We start from the raw sequence: 18,057 nt of genomic DNA, 5'->3' as shown, positions 1-18,057 counted from the left end.
CTTACATTAAAACTGCTTGATAATTCAGAAATGGCAATGAAATTGTGAAGTGTGACTCCCTTTTTCCAGGAAATATTTGAGCTGGAATATATGAAAGATGTACCTATATATGTAAATCTGTAGCAATATGATGATGATATATAGCCCTGAAGACACACACAAGTGATTATATATTACTTTTGTTGCTATAATTTGAAGTAAGGGGGAAATATATTTAGTTTTCTAACTATTGAATTCTTTCTAAAATGTATTTATTTCGTCTGTGGGAATTAGATGAAAGAGAATGAGTATAAAAAGGAGCTGAATGCAGAGCAGCTCTGCATTCCTTAGGTTTCAAGGGTCCTTACAGCTCTTGAGTGAAATCATTTGGTGAAATTGGGTCTGGACTGAAATAGCATTTGTTATCCCCTTGTTCATTTGTTATGTGTAATACCACTTCTGAAAAGTGAAGGAAAGGTGCTGAAGGGACAGACAAGAAGAAAAAAATATGATTAAGCAATTTTAAATTGCCAATCTACCATGCATCCATATGCATGTCTGTGCCTTAGTAAATAAAAAGGAATGGAGGTATATGCTTGTTGTTTGTATCACCCAGAAATATTTATTATAGTTCCTGTCAATAATCCTTCACGCTTCCAAAATCTGACAAGTTTGTCAATAGGAAGAAAATGGAGGAAATGTAAATGAAAGAGTTTCTATCATTTTGAAAATCACATTATAAAAATTGAAGTAGCCTCTCTAGGATTTCTTGTGAGGGATCCTTCACAGTCTAAAGGAAATGAAGTTTGTGAATAGTACAATTCTATTCTAATTTTTGCTGTGACTTTCAGTGTCCTAACTTTTTCCAGTTTATTTCTTACGGATTATTTTTGGAAAATATGTGATGCTTTTTTAAGGAAAAGAAATCCTCTAATACCTTTCTTTACTTTTGCTTGTCTGTGTTTGTTTCATAAATCTTGGAGGATCAAGCTGTGATCATTCTGGAAGTCCTGTGGCAAGCTCCAATTTGGAATGATTGTGGATTTTTTGCGATTTAGAAGGGAGAAGGAAATACTTTTAAAATTGGCTTATGCCAGTATCCTTACTTTGTAATTTTCAGTTTTCTTGTGTTAGGGGATAAAGATCAATAAAATTTCACCTCACCAGATTGCAACAACATTGTCCTAAACATTGGAATTTTCCTTTATTTTTGGCTTTTAAAATCAGGAACTTTTCTTGGGTTGCGGTACTTCTCTTTTTAGCTTTATTCGCCTCTTGCCACATTGCTGAATGACCTCGTTCACTGCAGTCTGATCCCTGCTCTGGTCACTCTCAGTGGAGATGGCTGGAAGGTTAGGATCCGGAGGAAACATGACAAAAAAGGGAGGAAAAAACCCTTCATTTGGCCAAATCTGCCTCCTAATATATTTAACCAGTTCCAGAATTAGAAAGCCTCTCTGTACATTTTCTTCTATTTTTCTCTCTTTTTTTTCCCTTACGTAATGAAATTAAAACTTTTGGAGCCCACAGTTGACATTTTTCAGAAAATTGAGTTATCAAGGCAGTAATTATTTCACGGGGAGATAAAACTCTCATAGCCCTAACTGTCAAATAGGGCCCTTTTCAGATTTTAATTACAAAATAAAATTAGTCTGCTCTTCCTCGGAATGGTTTGTGAGTGGTTAAACAGAGCTTTCCCCCCAATACTGGTGGTCGTCAAACTCTGCTAATTAGCAATGCTGAGAAATTCCAGTTAACAAGGACATTCTCCAAGACTCTGCAGGTTCCCTGCCGTTTGCCTTCATTTCCATAAGAAGATTAAGAGAGGAGGGGAACACACTCAAATGCAGATGCAGAAAAGAAGCGTTTTTTAACAAGCATCATAATAGTAAGATGCTTGGCTAGTTCTCACCTAATTACTGCAAGTTAAACCTCTATTTGCCACTAAGAAGAAAAAATAAGTCTACAGTCCCCTATCTCCACAAAATTGTTAGTTGGCTTCAGATATAGTACTTGAGGAGGGATGAGGGGAGTTGAGGAGAGAAATATCAATGCAAGAGATTTGTAAATAAAATTGAGTTCCACTTAATCAGTTAAGGATTTGGGGCTGGGGCCTATAGTAGAACAAAATCAAATCAGAATATCCCAGGGGTTACGCATTTTTGTTCATAATTTCTAATCTTGCTCTAAAAGTGTGCAGCTTTTTGCTGTGTATGGAAGGGAAATGTTACCCTCTCTTTAGATTAAGCACTTTCAATTTTCATAAATGGTGCCAATGGCAACATTTTAAATTCTCAGAGGATGAAGCACCCTCTTCCGAGTCTTATTTTGATTCCCTGGGAGTCAATGGCATATTGTTATTAGTACTGTAGCCGTCTGTTATAAACCTAAAACAGTGCTGCTTCTGTCATCTATTATGATTGTTGTAGTTATTATTATATTTAGGGGCCAGTGATGGTGCTGGATTGAAATAGAGTGGCCGGTGATCTGATTTTTTTAATGCATATGTTCTAAAAAGTCTAATGAGAAAATTGTTTCTGCTATCACCATCTTCTTTAATCTTATTTTCATAGCACATTATTATGCATAAACGCCAGCCACAGTTAGTTTATTGCCTTGATAAGTACAGCAGGCTTAATTAAAATAAAGCTGTAAATAAATGCAACCAATGATAACACAATTGTAATGTATTTCCATAGCTTATTTATATGATAAAAGCAATTAACAAAAAGACCTAGCCAGCCCCTTTAACCTCTTAAATGCATTATTATAGAGTTCAGGCACAAACACATGCATCTGAGAATGTATAAAAGCTTTTATACATCATCCCAAGGAAAAATTTGTGCCTCTTACTACTTACTACCCCTTGAGAGACAGAGAGATTAAAAATATTTGGTTCTATAACCATCCGTTATTAATACTTATTTCAATTCATATACACCACCATTATCCACACCAACTCCCTGGTTTTTTCCTTCAAACTTAATTATCCATAAGCTTTTTTTTTAGTTTTCAGAATAATGCAGTTAGGCGCAGACCAATGTATACGCAATCATAAAGTGAATGCTTGGTCTGCCCTTCGTGGCGTCTGGACAATCATAATTCATTCATATGTTGAATCTCATAATTTGTGCCTATTTTTTTCCCATGGTTTAACCTCCCACTTATTTAGAGGTTATATGTACATTTCTAAGTTAAGCAAATTAAAACTAATTCTTACGATTGATTCCATAGCTTATATGATATGTTAACTTTTCTTTTGTTTAGATTACGTGTAATCAGTTTGATCTTCCTCCCATCCCCCTCATTTTTTTTTTCTTTAATTATTTCCAAACACCTTCTTTTAAAGGTAAAAGCAATAGTCTTGGAAAAGCGAATCCACCAGTAGGGGGCGCACCAGCCACATCTCTGAAACCATACGCGCTGAAAAGCCGGTGGCCGCCTTCTCTTCTCCAGATCCTCTCAACCTTTTCTCTTTCCTAATCTCCAGGTCCGTGTTTAGCTTAATATTACACCTCGCATAAACAGAAGACATTGCTTTCTTTTGAAGAGTGCCATATATTGATGCTTTTCGAGAAAGCCAGTCTCATACTTCCCGCGTTCCTAAGAACTAAAACAAACCATAACTTAATAGAAAAAAGAGAACCTGCAGGGGGAGGGAAGGTTGATTGGTAATAATTTATTACGAAAAGTCTGTAAGATTCCTTTTACAACTTTTCTGGGTTTCCAGGGAGCACAGTTATCTTGAGTTGGACAAGAACAGAAAAGCCTGAGAGGGCAGGGATTGGAGAAGTTGGACTGGGGGCCGGGGTAGGGGAGAGGGCAGTTATGGGAAGAAGGTTAGTAAGGAACAAAACAATGCACAGTTTTGTAAAGATAATAAATGGAACGTGGCCGACAGATACTATTCAGTACATTTTCTTAGGGTGAGTAAGGGTAGATCAGGGGAGGAGGGGGCGGAGAGAGTGTTACAGAAGAAAGAAAATAAGTAACCCTGATGGTTTAAGCCCTTTATAAAAAAGAAATGGCATCAAGGGTTTTTTCTCCACAACCCCCCCCTCCCCTTTGTAGTCAAGTGCATTTTAGCCACAAAGATCCCAACAAGAGAGTGGAAGGAAACTTAGACGGGGCTTTGTTTGACTCCGTGTAGCGACAACAAGAGAAACAAAACTACCTATTTGTAACGGACGTGCTGCCATTGCTCTCCGCATTGAGCGCCTACCTATTGAAATCTTTACGTCGGGACAATGGGAGAGCGGCTAAAATTACCCTCTTGGGTCCTGGGCGGGCAGGATTCCTGAGCCCTTACCCCCGCCCCCATCCCATCCTCCTCCAGCCCTAGCCTTGCTGGGCTCCCCCGTCCCCAGTCCCGGCCGCCTTCCTCTTGCCTCCACTGCCTGCACCTGTGCCTGGCGAGCACCACCCCTGCCCCCAAGGCCTAGGGCCCCCTCGGAGCGCAGCCCCAACCCGGGCGGCCCCGGCCAGGCGGCCACCACGGGAGAAGTCACTGGAGGAAATGCCAGGGCTGGTTCTGCTGGAGTCCTGGGAACTCTGCGTGGGAGGGAGTTTGTGAGTGCGGCCCAAGCCACCTCCACACAGTGCGGTGGGATGCCAGGAAGTTGAGATTCCCCTCCCCCATAGCCCGCACTTCTGAGCGCCCTTCTGTGGATCTCTTTCTTCGCCCAGCCCCGTTTTGCAACCCGCACAAGTGAAATCCCTCCTTGAGGGAGGCTCGGGAGGAGAATGGGGAGAGGACGAGAACACGAGCATCCCCTTTGCACCGACTGAATGGAGAAAGACTGGTGGGCGATGTGGCTGGGGGTAAGGGGACAGGCTGTGGGTCCCCGCGCCAGAGAGCCGGGCCGGGCGGCAGCTCACCCAGGCCCGGCCTGGCCTCGGCTCTCGAGTCGGCCGCAGAGGCCGAGCAGGATTTATTTTAACAGCAGAGCAAACTACGTGGAAGCAGGGAGCGTTCTGAGGACAGAGCTTTCCGTGTCCTAACTTCTCGTCGGGGCAGAGTGAGAAGGGGGCGAGCGAGGGCCGGGCCCTGCGGAGGAAGAGGGGCGAGGGCCAGAGCGGGGTGAGGGAGAAGCAGCCGAGGGCCGGCGTGGGGGCAGCGTGCGGAGGAGCGGGAGAACAATGACACACCAACGCCAGCGCGGCCCGTTTCCTGAAATACTAGTAGGACAGTCGCCCAGAACCACCCACTCGGCCCTGCCCTGCCCCCACCCCGTAGCTGCTTCTCGCGCCCCTTCCTCATTTCAGCAGCCCGCACCAGAAAGTAAATCCACATTAAGTTTAAGGAAGAAAAAAATCGTAGTCTTAGTGCTGTTTACCCACTTCCTTCGAAAAGGCGTGTGGTGTGACCTGTTGCTGCGAGAGGGGATACAAAGGTTTCTCAGTGGCTGGCAGGCTGGCTGTGGGAGCCGCCTCCCCCTCCCCTGCCCTCCCCGCCTCCCCCTCCCCGCGTCCCCCGCCTCCCCCGCGCGCCCGGCGGCGCGGCAGGCCCCGCCCCCTTTCATGCAAAACCCGGCGGCGAGGCCGGGCTCGAGTGGAGGAGCCGCCGCGCGCTGATTGGTCGCCGGAAACCCATTTATTCCCTGACAGCCCCCGTCACATGGATGGTTGTCTATTAACTTGTTCAAAAAAGTATCAGGAGTTGTCAAGGCAGAGAAGAGAGTGTTTGCAAAAGGGGGAAAGTAGTTTGCTGCCTCTTTAAGACTAGGACTGAGAGAAAGAAGAGGAGAGAGAAAGAAAGGGAGAGAAGTTTGAGCCCCAGGCTTAAGCCTTTCCAAAAAATAATAATAACAATCATCGGCGGCGGCGGGATCGGCCAGAAGAGGAGGAAGCGCTTTTTTTGATCCTGATTCCAGTTTGCCTCTCTCTCTCTTTTCTTCCCCCAAACTATTCTTCGTCTGATTTTCCTCGCGGAGCCCTGCGCTCCCGACACCCCCGCCCGCCTCCCCTCCTCCGCTCCCCCCGCCCGCGGGCCCCCCAAAGTCCCGGCCGGGCCGAGGGTCGGCGGCCGCCGGCGGGCCGGGCCCGCGCACAGCGCCCGCATGTACAACATGATGGAGACGGAGCTCAAGCCGCCGGGCCCGCAGCAAACTTCGGGGGGCGGCGGCGGCGGCGGCGGCAACTCCACCGCGGCGGCGGCGGGCGGCAACCAGAAGAACAGCCCGGACCGCGTCAAGCGGCCCATGAACGCCTTCATGGTGTGGTCCCGCGGGCAGCGGCGCAAGATGGCCCAAGAGAACCCCAAGATGCACAACTCGGAGATCAGCAAGCGCCTGGGCGCCGAGTGGAAACTTTTGTCGGAGACGGAGAAGCGGCCGTTCATCGACGAGGCCAAGCGGCTGCGAGCGCTGCACATGAAGGAGCACCCGGATTATAAATACCGGCCCCGGCGGAAAACCAAGACGCTCATGAAGAAGGATAAGTACACGCTGCCTGGCGGGCTGCTGGCCCCCGGCGGCAACAGCATGGCGAGCGGGGTCGGGGTGGGCGCCGGCCTCGGCGCGGGCGTGAACCAGCGCATGGACAGCTACGCGCACATGAACGGCTGGAGCAACGGCAGCTACAGCATGATGCAGGACCAGCTGGGCTACCCGCAGCACCCGGGCCTCAACGCGCACGGCGCCGCGCAGATGCAGCCCATGCACCGCTACGACGTGAGCGCCCTGCAGTACAACTCCATGACCAGCTCGCAGACCTACATGAACGGCTCGCCCACTTACAGCATGTCCTACTCGCAGCAGGGCACCCCGGGCATGGCGCTCGGCTCCATGGGCTCGGTGGTCAAGTCCGAGGCCAGCTCCAGCCCCCCCGTGGTTACCTCTTCCTCCCACTCCAGGGCGCCCTGCCAGGCCGGGGACCTCCGGGACATGATCAGCATGTACCTCCCCGGCGCCGAGGTGCCGGAGCCCGCCGCCCCCAGCAGACTTCACATGTCCCAGCACTACCAGAGCGGCCCGGTGCCCGGCACGGCCATTAACGGCACACTGCCCCTCTCGCACATGTGAGGGCCGGACAGTGAACTGGAGGTGGGGGAGAAATTTTCAAAGAAAAACGAGGGAAATAGGAGGAGAGTAAGAAACAGCATGGAGAAAAACCCGGTACGCTAAAAAAAAAACAAAAAAAAGTCATCACCCACAGCAAATGACAGCTGCAACAGAGAACACCAATCCCATCCACGCTCACGCAAAAACCGCGATGCCGACAAGAAAACTTTTATGAGAGATCCTGGACTTCTTTTTGGGGGACTATTTTTGTACAGAGAAAACCGGGGGGGTGGGGTGGGGAGGGCGAGGGAATGGACCTTGTATAGATCTGGAGGAAAGAAAGCTACGCAAAACTTTTTAAAAGTTCTAGTGATACGGTAGGAGCTTTGCAGAAAGTTTGCAAAAGTCTTTACCAATAATATTTAGAGCTAGTCTCCAAGCGACGAAAAAAATGTTTTAATATTTGCAAGCAACTTTTGTACAGTATTTATCGAGATAAACATGGCAATCAAAATGTCCATTGTTTATAAGCTGAGAATTTGCCAATATTTTTCAAGGAGAGGCTTCTTGCTGAATTTTGATTCTGCAGCTGAAATTTAGGACAGTTGCAAACGTGGAAAGAAGAAAATTATTCAGATTTGGACATTTTAATTGATTAAAAATTGTACAAAAGGAAAAAATTAGAATAAGCACTGGCAAAACCATCTCCGTGGTCTTCTTTAAAGGGGCAAAAGTTTTAGATTGTACTAAATTTTTTTTTAACTTACTGTTAAAAGCAAAAATGGCCTGCAGGTTGACACCATTGGTAATTTATAATAGCTTTTGTTTCCCAACTTTCCATTTTGTTCAGATAAAAAAAAACAACATGAAATTACTGTGTTTGAAATATTTTCTTATGGTTTGTAATATTTCTGTAAATTTATTGTGATATTTTAAGGTTTTCCCCTTTATTTTCCGTAGTTGTATTTTAAAGATTCGGCTCTGTATTATTTGAATCAGTCTGCCGAGAATCCATGTATATATTTGAACTAATACCATCCTTATAACAGGTACATTTTCAACTTAAGTTTTTACTCCATTATGCACAGTTTGAGATAAATAAATTTTTGAAATATGGACACTGAAATTATGCTTGAGTCTTTCATTTATTTGGATAACATTGATTATACATAACTTCTCGGGAATATACTGTGCTCAGCCAAGAAAGCCAAAAAGCTAAAACCTTGGTATTCTAGTCCAGCAGCATGTGCTAATGTTAACTGCAACAAATAAATGGCTGGATGATTAATTGAATAAGTACTCTCGGAAAAAGTGAAATGCTTATGTCATTTCTAAAATAGAAACTAGAGACATATATTGTAAATCCACCCCCTCCTTTCCTAAGCAGCGTGAATAAGCATGATGGGGACTTAAACTGATTTATGCCACTTGTTGCCAGAAAGGAGTCAATTCTGAAAATTTTCGTGTAACTTAGCAGATGGGGTATTGAGCCAAATCAGAACCAGGTTGGCTGGTTTTGTTTTCGTTTTCTTCACAGCACAATGGCCCCTTGGAAACCTGGTTATAGGGGAAAATGATGCTTCTTGTATCGGAATAATTGCAAACTAGACATGCAAAGTGCTCATCTGCTGGGTGGGTGTTTGGATTACTCCGGCCCTGCTATTGTCTGAAAGGAAACAAGTGGTTTGCTTTCTTTGTTCCTTGACTTTATAAACTTTCTCCTCTACATTTTCCTGTTTAGGGGCGAGGGAAAGCAAAGAGCGTCTTGCAAAACTTCCCGACTTATCAAGGCTATTTTTATTATTATTATTTATTTTCTTTTTTCCTCTCTCTCCCTCCACGAATTCCATTTCTTAAATTGGCAGCGCGGGTCCAAGCCTGTAGCCCCAAATCGGATAATCTGTGCAGCTGATAACAAGCAAAAGAGAAGCCAGGCAACAGCCATATTACAGAAGAAAACAATCAACTCTGAGGTAGATATTTTACTTTGTCCGGTCTAATCACATTTGGAGATGATTATGCTTTTGATCTGTTAATCATGTTTTACTACAGTAGTAGAGAAGTAGTGGGAGGGGGGAAGGGGTGGAGAAACCAGATTGGATTTGCTGTTTTCTTTTGCCCTCGGAAAGGTAAAGAAAGACCATAGCTGTCCTCAGTGGGAGCGGGAAATTTGGGGTAATCGCCACGGTCTTTGAATTAGCGATGTTTCTCCATCACAACCGACCCGCGCTTTGGCGCTGCCGGAGAATCTGTAAGACCGACTTCAGGGACTTTTTCTTCCTTATTTACTACTTACCGCGCTCATCTTCCCCCACCGAAGGGGACCAGGAACCAAGAGTCAGGCATTCTAAACGGCGTGGGTTTGCTTCCCACAATTTCAAGGGCTTGTTGTGTCAACTTGCTACAACTTTGGAGAAGTTGGAATCCGGCAGCCTTCCGCCCTTCAGTCAAGCACCGGCTGCAGCCACCCGGTTAGCTCATCCCCTTGGTTTGCATCTTCTCGTTTTCCGAGAAAGTATTTCTTTCTCGTGGTGTGGCTAATGATAGTTCTGGGCTCAGCTGATAGCCTCATATTTTCTGTATTTTTATTTCATGTGGATTGCTTTATTTTAGGTGTTTATTGGTTTTTATTTATTCCTTTTTTATCCTCATTTTAGGGTAATATTGTACTGGGAAAGGACAGTTATTATGCCAGTTCCCAATTCTAAGCGAGGCATTTCCCCCCCTAATTAATGCAGAGACTCTAAAAGAATTTCCCCCGGCCTGGCCAGCCATTGTAATGCATATACGGATTATTCACGTGGTAATGAGCACATTCGCTAGTTCTTGCTCACACATACGAATAAAAGAAACTTTGAATAAAGATCCAAATGATCTTGCTGGGGGTGGGGAGGATATTCCCGGAATTTGAGCCAATCAACTATATGGAGTGTATATATTTGAAAAATAGAGATATATAAGAAATATGTATTGGGGTTTAGAATAATTGCACTGCACTAACCTCTCTAAAAAAAAAAAAAGCCCACAGGATCAGACTAAAAAAGCAAGAACTTTTTGGCAAAATGCTCAGGTTCAAATATTTTGCAAGAGAGAAGAGAGCAATATTTTGGAAAGTTGAACTAGTTTTGAATGATTGTCACTGTCTGCATAAAACAAGAGAACTCCCATTCCCCCTCCTATCCCTCCATATCTGTTAACCAAATGAAAGCCAAAATATTTTGTTTGCAAATATAAATTCTTTTGATAAACTGCATTTGAGGAAAATGATACATATTTCATCATTCATTTGATTGGGTTAAATGGTTCCTCAAGAGGTGTAGTTTCATGACTAGATTAATATTGAACATATCATATTTTAATTATAATGTGATTTCCAAGAAGGGGGTAAACCCACAAACTTGCCCAGAGATGGTTATCTCCTGGTGCTGAAGTTAGTTGTTGAGTGTTCAGTTCCTTCCTCTGGATCTTATTCTACTCACTAAAACCATTCAATTTCCAGTCAAAGGGGTGAATTTAATGTTTTGTTAACCTTATACACAGACCAGAAATCTGCAGAAGGATAAGATTATAGTTGGTTCCCTCTGCAATTTTTCTCTCCCCTCATCCCCCCCCCCCCCGCAATTCTTTAAATAAAGAGCGTTAAAATATTTTGCTGAGCTGTAGTAGATTAGCAAGGTTTCTTGCCAATGCTGGGAAGCTGGTATTACAGATGGTCCCAGGGGAAAATGGCTCACATTAACCACTAAATGAATATTTGACAAGGGCTCATTCGGAGGTATTATTACTATAAACGTGTCCCTACTGGACTTTTCAAGGGTCAAAGAGCAACACTTCAATTAATTATTTAGTCTTCTAGTAGATTTGGTTGTAATAGCTATACTTATTTCTAGAACTGACACATTCTTACAGTAGGAAATCTCAGGAGAATCTTCTCCATCAGCAATGCCTTGGATTGAAATATACACAGATCGCTGGCATTCTAAAGCTGACTTTTTTATAACACCTTTTCCTGGGCTGGGAGGGGGGGAATTATAGTCTCTTTTTCTATTTCATTTAATGTTTTTGGTTTAAAAGAAAAAAACAGAAAATAATAAGTTATCTTAATTTCTACATCATGTCTGGCAAGGTCTTTTAGGGTCTTGCAATTTGGGGAAAGAGGGGAGGGGATTTATTTATAACCTTTGCTTTTTCTAAGGGGAGATGTCACAGGATTTCAGAGACTCAGGCAGGCCCTGAATTTAGAAAGGGTACACATTTCTGTTTGCCAATAAAATTCAGGTTTTAAAATGGAAGGCTCTGTAGCCTGAGTACTCTGAGTTGTAGTAGTCTCAGAGTAAATTGGGGTACAAGATAGTCCCTCCTCCCTTCCCCACCTATTGGTCTGAACACTTCCAGGTGTAGTGGGGGGTGGTGGCGAGTGTTCCATTTCTGCCGTGTCATAAGTTCCTCCATGGCCCTAGGTAAATGGTAAGGGAATGATTTTGAGAGCAATATTCCTTGATGATAATACAAGGTGAATGAATAAGAGATAAGCTGTAAGGAGTCGGGGGACGAGATGCAGTAATTACAAACCCAATTCATTCAGCTTTTCAGAACTTTTGTTGTGGGAGCTCCATTGACGGGTTTTGAGCTGCCAGTTTTCTCACATTAAAAAGAACTGATCAGCGCCTCAGGGGGACAAGAAATACCGCTTAACTGCATAGTGATGGGGTCTTCATTTAGAACCTTTACAAGAAGAAAATTAAACAGTGCCTTTGTGTGCACAAGGTTTACTTTTCAACTGCTAACAGTTTATAGCTAACTGCTCCGAGATGGAAGTTTGACTATGGTTTGATCGCCTGCTAGTTGGCACTGCTTATTTATTTATTTATTGTAATTAAAAGACCTTTTTATATCCTCCCCGCCCCCCTTTTATTTTTTGCTCTTGGAGAATTTTGCAAAACAGGTCCTCATATTTTGCTTTGTGGAAGGTGTTTCCTTTGCCCTGAGCTTTAGCAGAGACTTGAGTTAACCTTCTCCAACACCCCCCTCCCACCCCATTATTGCCTTAAAATAATTTACATCTCACTCTGTTTTTTATGCTGCTCTTTCCTTGCTTTCAGAGCAATGGCTGCTTTTCAGGACAGCCACAAGTGAGGTTGGGGATGGGGGTTGATTTATTTCTTATCTTTGCTTTCTTTTTTTCACAAAAGTTGGAAGATGGCTGGGTAGATTTCCTCAGGGACCTGTCTATGAGGTGGGTCCCTTAAAGACAGGAGGAGGAGGAGAAACTTTTGACCTTTACTGTGAAAATATGGATAAAGTCCAAAAGGATGCAGCCTCTGGAGTTCTCGAGTAACTGAACTCGGTGGAAGGAGCTTTCCAAAGACAGGGAAATGGCCCAAACCAGAGAATTGGTTTGGTGTCTTTCATAGTTATTTTCCATTAAAAACTTTCCTGAAAACCTGACCTCTGATATCACTCAGTGAGACTTGTAATCTCTTTCCCTCCTCATGATACAGTCCAGTTTTACAATTCTTGTTTTCAGTTTTTATGTTTTGCTTCCATGGCCTTTAGGAAACAATGGACTTGACTTTCTTATTTTGACTAAGAGACTTCTTTTTAGGAGAGTGGGTTACTAAAGGCAAGGCCAAGATTTCCCATGGCAGAGAGTGCTCTTTCTGTATGCGATGCGGGTCTAGGCAGATTTTATTTTATATTTTGGTGTAATGGTGATATTTCTGAGTCCTTGAGCGGTGTACTCAGTCTCTCTTCAAAAGCAAATAGAACGTCCTCTCATTTCAGGACGCAAAGATGTTTGTTGCTTTGGGGCTTTCGGAGTTGAGATGCTTGCTCTACTTTGCAAAGAAGTGTCAGGTGATTTAAAAGCTCCAAGGAGTCATTCGTTTCACTACCCTCGTCTGCCTGCATGTGCAGAATCAAGTGTGCACTGTTAGTAAAGATTTCGGCGCTTTGAACTATCACTTGCCTCCCTCTCTGGGCTTCGGTGCGGGGCGCGGCGCGGGGCTGTGAGCGCGCGGGCCTCCCACCCGCCCGCCCGCGCTGGGGAGCGCGCGGCGCCCAGCGCCAGGAGCGGATGCGCGGGCAGATGGGAGCTGAGGCGGGCAAGCGCCGGGCCAGGGACCTGACGTCACCGCGGCCCTGGCCACGACCCCCATGGGGCTCCCTGGGAAGGTGTTGCGTGGGGCTCGAGTTCTCTCCTCCCGGATCCTACCAAAACGGCCCGATTTCCTCTCTCAGCCCTGGGCAGTCCCGCGTTGGGCAAGTCTGCCAAGTCTCCCGAGGTGTTGCGGGGCCTCGCCTCTCCAGAACCCTCTACCTCCTGCACCCCAGCCCCTGCCCTCTCCACGTTGACCTCGTGACCCCGAAGATGGTTCTAGGCCCCAAATTCCCTAAATCAGAGATTGTCCTACCCAAGTCCTACCTTCCTGTTGCCTCTCACCCCAGGCCTTTACTTTTAAGGAGCTGTTTGTCTCTGGTGCCCAGGCTCAGCATTAGTAATTTCGCACTTAGTCCTTCCTGATGCCAGAGGCTGCGGACTGGCATGGCTGTGGGAAGCTACAGGAGCGATCTGAGCTCCCTGGAATATTGGGAGCCCTGATCCCCTCTAGGATCAGAGCAGGTAGGGTTGGGAGGATGCAGACCCTTCACTTTCCCATTCCTAAAATAGGGATAATATATATTTACCGCGCAGAAGATGAGTACGAAGCCATTGGCACAAAATAGGATTAATTGACAGCTATTACTTTTCTTACTGTCCAGAGGAATTAGGTGGTAGGGAAGGCAAGAGATTCTCGTTTTAGCCTCCAGAGATTAATACAGAAATTCGGGTCCTTCCTCTCCTTTCTGGTCTTGGGCGGTGAAATTAGCCTTGTTCAGACCACCCTTCGTCCTTTTCTAGTGCTCTTCCTAGCCTAGGGTTCGCCTAGGAAGTTATCCTGCTAACTTGCCATCCCTGGGCATCTTCCTGAAGGGAGGGATACCAGCATTCCGGGCAGGAGCCGCCCCCACCCGCAGAAGGCGGAAAAATAATTACTGTATTAAAAAGAGCAGGGAATTCTTCCCGAGGGTTCTTATCGCTGGCGGCCAGGCCAGAAACGGGACTGCGCCCCCACCTCGTGACGTCAGGGTCTGCAGGGCCTCGGGGATGAAATGATTCGTTCGAGTGTTCCAGAAAGAGCAATCTTGAAGGGCGAAGCCGGTGGAGCCGGGCTCCATCCCTACTACGCAGTCCCAGCGTTTGTGGCTGTGGAGGCTCTCGCCCCCCAGAGCATAACCAAACACAGAAATAGCCAGAATCTTCAGATGTATACAGTCTGGCACACAACACCCATCACCGTGGCACCCGAGCTCATAGACCTGCCCTTCTTCCTTACATATATTTAAAATTATTTGATTTACTAGACTAGAGTTTGTTGTGAGGTCTGAATGAGTTGTTTTTACATTTGTTTTGTTTTGAGACGCTCGACAAATTACACCAAAAGCCTTTACAAAGTACACGGCAGCTTTATTTTATTTTGCCTGGCGTAAGTTTCAGCGGTGGATTAAGAATTGGACTTCCAGGTGTTTGGTTCTGATGTGGAGCTATGCTTAGGACAGTTGCTTCTGGCTTGCCATGGCTATGCCATTTCCATTTTCTCTTTCCTCCACCACTCCTAAAAATTTGTACAGTCTTATAATCTTCTTAGAATCAAGAAAGTACTGGGAGAGAACTCCTTGGGAGAGAACTCCTTGGAACTATGATTTAAACTATAGACGAGGAAAGACATTTGGTCTGTGGACTTGGTGTAAAATGGATAGAATTATATTTGTTGGCTGAAAGTACCCAGGCATTTCCAGAAGATGCACTTCCCAAGTTTTCTTTACAAATCAATTTAATTCATTGAATGCCCTTCCAATGGGAGGGGTCCTGGAAACTAGGCCTTGTGTTCTGATATTGGTCCAGGAACTAACAGAGTAATGATTTGCTGAGAATTAGCCAATATTTCACAGGCAGTCAGTTTAGTATCAACTCACATCCAGGTCGATTTGACTATCATACTTAACAGCTCAAATCTGGGTTATTGCATAACATTACAGTTTAATCAGTCTGAAATACCAAATGGCAAACCTGTCTTCTCCTTCTGCTCAGTCTTTTTCTCTTTCTTTGTTTCCTCCTTCCTCCCACCTCCAAGGATAATATCTTAAAATCCAGTTTCCCTTGTGAGAATTTGTTTACCCCAACTTCTGTTAAACTAGACTAACACTCTCTCATCAGCTTTCTAAACACTCTCTCATCAGCTTTGGGAAATGGTGCAAAAACATCTTGGAATCTAAGATGGCAAAGTAAACCTGAGCATATGGGGGGAAGACTTCGTTGTTAGGAAATTGATTTAAATGTTTAGCTCACACTTCAGCCTCGATGCCTCTCTTACTACCCTTTCTTGCTTCGCTCACTGCCTGCCCCTGGTTCTTGGGTACCCCACCTCTATTAGCAAGCTGGTTTACCGGCATAAATTATGAATGTATTTCAAGCTGGCCCTTCTGATAAGATAAATCAGGGGCTTTTCTCTTTTGCACTTTCTGCTTTCACTCTCCTTGAAACTTCTCCCTGTGCCATGCTGCAGTGTCTTGCTACAAACTTACCATCCCCTTGTAAACTATGGAGGTATGTTTTCAATAGGAAAAATCAGGTAATCTTTTTTCAAGGAGCCTTACAAGTTAAGGATACAAAATATTTCATGGTTAGTTGTGTGAGCTTCCAAATTAGCTGCATATAAAGTATTTTAAGATTTTTTTTTGGCTGTCACTGGCTGGCAATACTCATTTTGTGTGTGTGTGTTGGTTTGAAAAGCAGGAAGAAATGTAATGAATTGAGTGCTGTCAGAGATGTCTTCTGTTTGAACAATCTGCGATGGGCTGAATGGCAGGGACTCCCTCATCCAGTGCAGGTGCAGTAGAGCTGGGGACGGGGGGAGGGGGGCTCCCTCTGTTCAGTCAAAAAGCACCATTCTCCACAATAGACCACACACTGACAGCCAGTGTGACATCAACTCACACTTTCATACTTTTTCCCCTCATCCATAGTTCTGAGTTCACAAAGTGGCCATACAGTAGCCTTGGTTAGGTTCCTTTAATGAACATTTTGTGCCTCCTATGACAACATGGAAATCTGCTGAGCCCTGGGAGGAACAAATAGATTTTTAATTGTGAGTTCCAAATCAAAATGTATAGCTATAGATATTTAAAGTTTAGCTAGTCTCTCCACTCTCTCCCAATACCAGTGCCCACAACAGCCCCCAGATGACCTGAAAACTCTGAGTTAAAAAGTTCCTCTAAGACTTCCTTTGGTTCCAAGGCGCTGGGTTTTGATGTCCCGAGAGAGATCATACAGGAAAGGAGAGAAGGCACGAATTTCGTGTATTTATTTAAATTTAAAAAGAACTCTAGTATTTTATTATACTGCGTGAGAGGGTTAATCCTGCAAATGAACGGACATTAATCTTGTGGAGTGCAGTCTGTCCCCTTTTGAATTGGTTTTACTGGGGAGAGGGGTGGGAGATAGAGAAGGGGGTTAGGAAAGGCAGCAACTGTTTTAAAACTCTCAACAAATATGCGACCACCTTTGGCTGCCCCCACCGCTGCAAGGGCCGGACCTTCCGAAGATTTCATTTTACGTTTGTTTAAACTCAAGCCTCGGTACCTCAAGTTTTAAATAGAATTATTTAAGGAGGGAACGCTACTAGAGAAACTATTCGAGTCAATCCCTTCTTCCCGCCACCCCCATCCGGTTCCCACTCCTCTCCGCCCCCACCCCCTTCGCCACTTCTTAGTCTGCGGTCCCAACATTTAGTAGAAAGAGGGAGGGGCGGGAATGGGCCGTGCGGGCGAGGACCGTTCCTCCAGCACCGCCGCCGCGAGGGGCGAGATCCCCACCGCCCAGCCACTGGCAGATTTCCCTCTGTGCCGGGAGTTGCTGAAGCATCGCGCCGAGGAAAACTGCTCCCTGTTTGCTTATAAAAAACCATGTAACCATGTACATTTTTTCCTCGTGGCAACAAAAATATCAACTTTCTAGCCCTCAGAGCAAAACCTTTTTTTATCATTCGCCTAAACATTGTTCAGTGGGTGGGGGCGAGAATAGGCAGACCTCCCAGGGCAGCGGCCACCACCTTCCCCCCACTCCCGCCTCGGCGTGGAGGCAAGGAGTCGGGGGTTTGGCGGGGCGGGGCACAGGCCAAGGAGATTTGATGTGCAGGGCATATAAGGGCCAAGTTCTTTAAAACCTCAGATAACACAGGAAGAGATGGCTCTTACCATCTCTATGGAGCCCTTTGCTTGAGACTGCAAGGAGTTGCCGGGTGGCCTGCGTTAAGCATGCCTACGGCGCCTACTAAAGTCTGGGACCAGGACGAGAGGCGTCTCCCTCCCCTCACCCCACTACCCGCCGCTTCTTGATGGCTCCCGCGTCTTCCGGCGGGTACACACCCACAATTAATCTTTCTTATTAAAGCCTCCATTCTGTACCCAAGGGGCGACTCAAACCTATTTAGATTTCCTTGGTTGGCTGCACAAATTTAAGTGGGCAAAGAGTTATAAACCTAATAACAGAGGGCGAGAGAGAGTGATTTGAGTGGAGAAGACGCAAGATTCACTAGGGGTGTAAGGATGCTGCGGGCCTTGCCCGCCCCAGGCACCCGCCTCGAGGTGCACGCCAGGCTCTGGGAAAGGCAGCGAAGCTCCCGCGCACACACTGCACGCAACATCCGTGCACACACCTACACCCCTGCCCCTTTGCTCACAGGTACACTTGCATCGAGATTGCCTCTTCCGGATTTCTTATAAGTAAACCCCTGCCAGAAAGGTGGAATTCTCAGAGCGTCCCAAACCTGGGTACTTCCAGGGAACCAGGGAAGGTTTGCACTGTTTGGGATTAATTGAGAATAATTAACACTGAAGACCGTTAATCACCACTTTGCTGCTCTCTCCCTCCTTTCGGATCTGCGGCGACTGCCTCTCGGTCTCTGGCTGCCGGCGCGGGTGGGTTCGCTGGTGAAAGTGAAGACGTCGCGGTGGCTGTCACCCTGTTCGGCTGTAC

At 45.6% G+C, this 18,057-nt stretch overlaps 1 protein-coding gene and 1 long non-coding RNA gene across 4 annotated transcripts in view; both read left to right on the top strand.

The window, feature by feature from the left end:
• LOC106800952 (uncharacterized) overlaps positions 1–18,057 on the top strand; it is a 453,355-nt gene that overhangs the window by 417,639 nt on the left and 17,659 nt on the right. The window contains exon 6 of one of the 3 annotated variants that reach the window (XR_015554489.1): positions 8,846–8,953. The exons of 1 other annotated variant lie outside the window; for it this stretch is intronic. This is a non-coding gene — a long non-coding RNA (uncharacterized LOC106800952). Of the gene's footprint in view, positions 1–8,845; positions 11,001–18,057 lie in introns of those variants that run through there. One more of the 3 variants, XR_015554488.1, reaches the window with a different exon arrangement.
• On the top strand, positions 5,505–7,267 carry SOX2 (SRY-box transcription factor 2). The gene has a single exon (XM_004424682.3). It carries the CDS (start codon positions 6,039–6,041, stop codon positions 6,999–7,001), a length of 963 nt encoding a protein of 320 aa, XP_004424739.1. The 5' UTR covers positions 5,505–6,038; the 3' UTR covers positions 7,002–7,267.

This window comes from Ceratotherium simum, chromosome 15 (assembly GCF_057802395.1).
Source record: "Ceratotherium simum simum isolate JZ-2026a chromosome 15, ASM5780239v1, whole genome shotgun sequence".
NCBI lineage: Eukaryota > Metazoa > Chordata > Mammalia > Perissodactyla > Rhinocerotidae > Ceratotherium > Ceratotherium simum.
This window is presented reverse-complemented; position numbering and strand designations above follow the sequence as displayed.

What these genes read in the sequence shown, in the direction of transcription:
- SOX2 (XM_004424682.3), top strand. Translation starts at nt 6,039, where the DNA reads ATGTACAACATGATGGAGACGGAGCTCAAGCCGCCGGGCCCGCAGCAA.